The sequence below is a fragment of the Ostreococcus tauri genome (assembly GCF_000214015.3).
Source record: "Ostreococcus tauri WGS project CAID00000000 data, contig chromosome 09, whole genome shotgun sequence".
Lineage (NCBI taxonomy): Eukaryota > Viridiplantae > Chlorophyta > Mamiellophyceae > Mamiellales > Bathycoccaceae > Ostreococcus > Ostreococcus tauri.
Genome location: NC_014434.2, coordinates 569,000 through 573,522, shown reverse-complemented (window position 1 = coordinate 573,522; position 4,523 = coordinate 569,000). Strand labels below are relative to the sequence as shown.

The following is a 4,523-nucleotide window of genomic DNA, read 5'->3' as shown; positions in this document are numbered from 1 at the left end:
GCCGGTTCCGGCACAAACACCCTCGCGCGCGCCGACGCCGCGGAAGCCGCGGACGCGCCGTCGTCACCCCGCGTCGCGTCCGCGCGCGTCATCCGCGCGTCTCGCCCGTCCTCCTCATCCGTGTCGTCCAGGTTACTCTCCGCGTCGTCGCCCGCCATGGGCGCCCGGTCGACGCGCGCGCGGGCGTCGTCGCTCGCGCGCGCGCGCGCGGGCATCACCGACGCCGCGGTGTCGCCCGCGCGCGCGGTGGATTGTGATTTGTGTCGTTCCGTTCTAAACCCTAACCCCGCAACCCGTCCGTGATGCTGCCCGTGATGGGCGTGTATCGTGGTATGTATGTACACCGACGCCGTGATGCCCGTGATGGGCGTGTATCGTGGTATGTATGTACGAGCGCCCCCCGGGTCCGTGCGCGCGCGCCGCGCGATCGCCGCGATCGCCCCGTCGTCGACCGGCGCACGGCGACGCGCGCGCGAACGGCCCGCGCGCGCGCGGACGAGCATGGTGGACGCGCGCGCGCGCGCGGGCGCCCGAACGACCCTCCCCGAGGGACCGCGAGACGTGGACGCGATCGAGGGATTCGACGCCCAGGCGCCGAGACGGAGCGCCGACGCGAAGGCGGTGATCGACGCGCGAGAGCTCGCGGCGCGCGAACGCATGATCGGCGTCGAGCGGGCGAAACTGCTGCGCGAGGAAGTGGTGCGGTGTTATCGAGAGCAAGGGGTGAATCACTTGGAGGGATGTAAAGCGCGCGTGCGGGCGTACTTGGCGGCGACGCGAGACGTCGGGGCGAACGGTGGGTTGAATTTCGGTGAGCACGATCGAGGGTTCGGGCAGTGAGCGCGAGGGGGGGACGGATGGGTGTAATGCGATGTCGCTTTCTTTTGTAGACTTTTGTACGCGGACGCGCGCGCGGGACGTTTTATGAGAGAATTTCGTCGCGGAACGGCGTCGCGCAGCGATGGGCGAGCGTTCGCGCGAGCGTCCAATCGTCCTCGAGCGCTGCGTCGATCGCCTCAGTGACGTCCCGTTCGCGGAGGATGAAGACGGGATTGGTGGCGTCTTGCGTCAATCGGCGTCGACGCGCGTCGCGCGCGTCCGACGAGAGCGCCGACGCGTACGCTCGAGCGAAATCATCCACCGATCGATCGAGCTGTTCGGCGTCGACGTCAAAGAGACGAGCGAATACGTTGCGAACGACGCGTTCGGACGACGACGACGACGACTCGACGAGCGTCGATGCGATCTCCCCGAGCGCGCGGTGCGCTCGAGTGAAATCGAAACCGCCGACGCGCAAGACTCGATGAAACGCGCTCGAGACGACTCCGTCGTCATCGCGCACGCCAAACTTGCGCTCGTTCAGCCGTTTCGTTTCGTTCTCGAACGCGTCGTCGAACGCGCAGAGCGCGCTCCGGTGAGCGCTCGCCGGGACGACGCGCTCAAATGCGTCGCAGAGTCGCTCGACGTTCCATCTCGCGACGCTTCGTTGACGACCGAACGCGTACATCTTCGTCTCGTCGTCAGGATTCGAGCAGAATTCTTCGTCGTACGCCTCCATGAATCCGAAACGCCCGAGATCGATCGTCGTCCCGCACACGGTCGTGTTATCCGTGTTCATTACCCCGTGCACGAAACCGATTGACATCCATCGAGCGACGGTGATCGCGTTCCGTCTCGCCGCGGCGCACAGGAGCGCGCCGTGACGATCGACATCATCGATCTCACCCACAAATAAATCAGACGCGATGACGTGATCGGCCAACGCGCGAACGCAATCAAAGTCGCGCCGGCTCGCCGGTAACTCAAACGTGCCGAAACGAACCAACGGCGCTTCGCAGACGCGAACGGACATCCCGCCGTACTCCAAACGCGCCGAATTCGCCTTCGTACGTCGGACCACGCCTTCGTTCGTAGATATCACGCACATCAATCGCGTGGTCGGCACGTCGAGCGCGGCTAAGATCTCGGCGCACAAAAACTCCCGAATCGTCGAACGCAGCGTGCATCGCCCGTCGCCGCCGTCCCGCGTGCGCGTCGTCTTCCCCCCTCCCTTCACCTGCACCTCCCTCGTCGTGCCGTCCAAAGATTTCACCCACCCCAAGCTAACCACCCTACCGTCCCCGAGCGCACCCGCGAACGTTCCGAACTGATGTCCCGCGTACGCTCTCGCCGTCGCCGTCCCGGCGCCGCCCTCCGTCAACCGACGCGCGACGCGTTCAATCTCCGACCCATCACAATCGATCAATCTCCCCGTCTCCGACGACGTCAACGCGATCACGGCGTCATCACCCACCCTCTCCCGCCCCCACGTCGCCGTTCGCTCGCTCAGCGTCGTCTCGTATCGTCCCGCGCCAAATTCTTCATGAAACCCATCACCCACCCAGGACATCATCCATCCATCGTCTCCACCCCCCCCACGCGTCGCCCCCGCGCGCGCGATCGCGCGCCATCGTCGCCATCGTCGCCATCGTCGCGGACGTCCCGGCGCGCGCGCGGTCGTCGGCGCGACGCGCGCCGGCATGTGCCGCACGCGAGTCTCGACACTCCACGAGTCATGACCCACCACCATCCATCCCATCGCGCGCGCACACCTCGACGCGCCCGTCGTCTCGGTCGACGCCCGCCCGCGCGTTCGCGGTCCGCCATGGACGCGCGCGACGCCTCGGGTGGGGCGGACGCGGCGGCGCGGGCGACGGGGCGACCGAGTCGAGGGATCGATGATGCGACCAACACCATGGACGACGGGCGAGCGATGGACGACGACGGGATGGACCACGTCGTCGAGCGGCGCGCGAGGACGTCGACGCGGGCGCGGGATGCGGTGGATGACGAGACGACGGCGAGCGAGGGGATGGATGGGGGAGAGGAGACGTCGGCGGCGCGGGACGCGGGTTCGAGCGCGTCGAGCGCGTCGAGCTCGAGCGCGTCGAGTTCGGCGTCGAGCGATGATTCGGAGGATTCGGATGATGACGGTGAAGTAGAGGCGATGGAGGGTTCGCGGTCGCGGTCGCGGTCGCGCGGCGGAGGGAGCGAGGCGGAGGCGGGTTCCGAACTCGACTCTGGGGACGAGTACGCGGTGGAGGGACGATTGCCTCGACGGGAGGATTTGAACTCGCCCGATCGTCATGTGGGGTTTTGGCGTCGATGTTACGTCGAGGGAGCGAAGTTTTGCGGCTTGGGCGTGCTCTTCGAGGAACCGCCGACGCTGAGCGACAGCGACGGCGAGCACGACGACGACTCTGACAGCGATTCCGAGGAGTCGCGTACGAGGCGTCGTCGCATGCTCCAAGCGAAAAAGTCGTTCTTCCAGGAGTTATCCGCGAACGATCTCGACGATGAGCTCAAATTTCGCGCGGAGATGGAGGAGAAGCAAAACCTCTATCCATCGCCGGCCATCATGGACGTGCTCTTCGCGGAAATGAAGGAGAGCTTGTTGAGAAATGAGCGGAGAATCACGATGGAGGCGATGAGTCAGAAGAGCATGTACGCGGAAAAAGCTCATCGGAGATCGAAGCGTCGAAAGTTCACGTGGCTGCTGCACCGTTTCGTGCATTCTCGATTTTTCGAGCTCGTCACGGGGTTGATGATTTTCTACTCCATGGTCGTGTGCGGTATAGTTGCGAACCAACCGGAAAAGTACGACGGATCTGCCTTCGAAGAGATCAGTTTCCTGGTTTTGAATATAGCGTTCGCCGTGGAGGTGGTGCTGAGAGTACTCAGTAGTGGCATCGAGTACGAGGATGATCGCGGCGTCACACACTTGGCCAAGCCAAATCCTTGGCTATACTTTCACGACGTCATCAACAATTTTGATTTTGTCATCACTTTGCTCTCATTCCTCGAGTACATGATTCCAGATAACGGGAGCGGCTCCACTCTGGACGCAGTGCGTACTTTGCGTCTTATTCGGCTCTTACGTCTGTTGAGGATGTTCGAGGACATGCGGGTCATCTTGGACGGCGTGCTCAACGGGATCCTCAACATAGTCTGGATTCTCTTGCTTTTGGCCGCCGTAGTTTACATTTACGCCGTGTTAGGCGTTTCCGTGTTCGGTGTGAACGATCCGAGGAACTTTAGAAACTTAGGAACAGCAGTCAAAACGGTTTTCTCACTGGCGACGATGAGCGGCTGGCTAGAGTTTCTCTACGTCAACTACTACGGTTGCGCCGATTACGGATATACGGGGATAGACGCACCTTACTGCACCGCGCCCGATGCGAAACCTATCTTCGCAGTGTTTTATATGATGTCCCTGGTGGTCATTCTCGGTAATATCATGACCAGCTTGTTCATCGGGGTGATCACGAATAAGATGGAGGAGGCAACTGAACAGTTAAAGAAGTCAAAGAGTAAGAACGTCCTGAAGAAAGTTGCCGCAAAAGTGGACGGCATGTGGAAAGAGCCTGATTTGCTCGTATTGCACATCGGCGAAAATTTATACGAACAGCTCATCTACCACTTGAATTTGCTCTCAGGGGTGAAGAAAGAAGGCGAAAAGAGACCACTACCGCCCATGGCGCCGT

General features: G+C 62.3%; 3 protein-coding genes across 3 annotated transcripts in view; 2 read left to right on the top strand and 1 right to left on the bottom strand.

The window, feature by feature from the left end:
• Positions 1 to 501: 501 nt before the first annotated feature.
• Positions 502 to 840, top strand: OT_ostta09g03690 (Complex I subunit NDUFS6; the record flags this gene model as incomplete). The annotated part of the gene is made up of 1 exon (XM_003081312.1): positions 502 to 840. One exon carries the CDS (start codon positions 502 to 504, stop codon positions 838 to 840), a length of 339 nt encoding a protein of 112 aa, XP_003081360.1.
• An 82-nt stretch (positions 841 to 922) lies between these two features.
• On the bottom strand, positions 923 to 2,389 carry OT_ostta09g03680 (Uncharacterised protein family UPF0061; the record flags this gene model as incomplete). Its single annotated transcript, XM_003081311.2, has 1 exon — positions 923 to 2,389. One exon carries the CDS (start codon positions 2,387 to 2,389, stop codon positions 923 to 925), a length of 1,467 nt encoding a protein of 488 aa, XP_003081359.2.
• Positions 2,390 to 2,644: 255 nt separating this feature from the next.
• The window catches only part of OT_ostta09g03670 (Voltage-dependent channel, four helix bundle domain), a gene marked incomplete at both ends in the record, with an annotated part of 3,406 nt that continues 1,527 nt past the window's right edge, over positions 2,645 to 4,523 (top strand). The window contains one exon of the mRNA XM_022983421.1: positions 2,645 to 4,523. This exon is cut by the window's right edge and continues 1,134 nt beyond it. Within this exon, the coding sequence (XP_022839688.1) occupies positions 2,645 to 4,523 (1,879 nt within the window).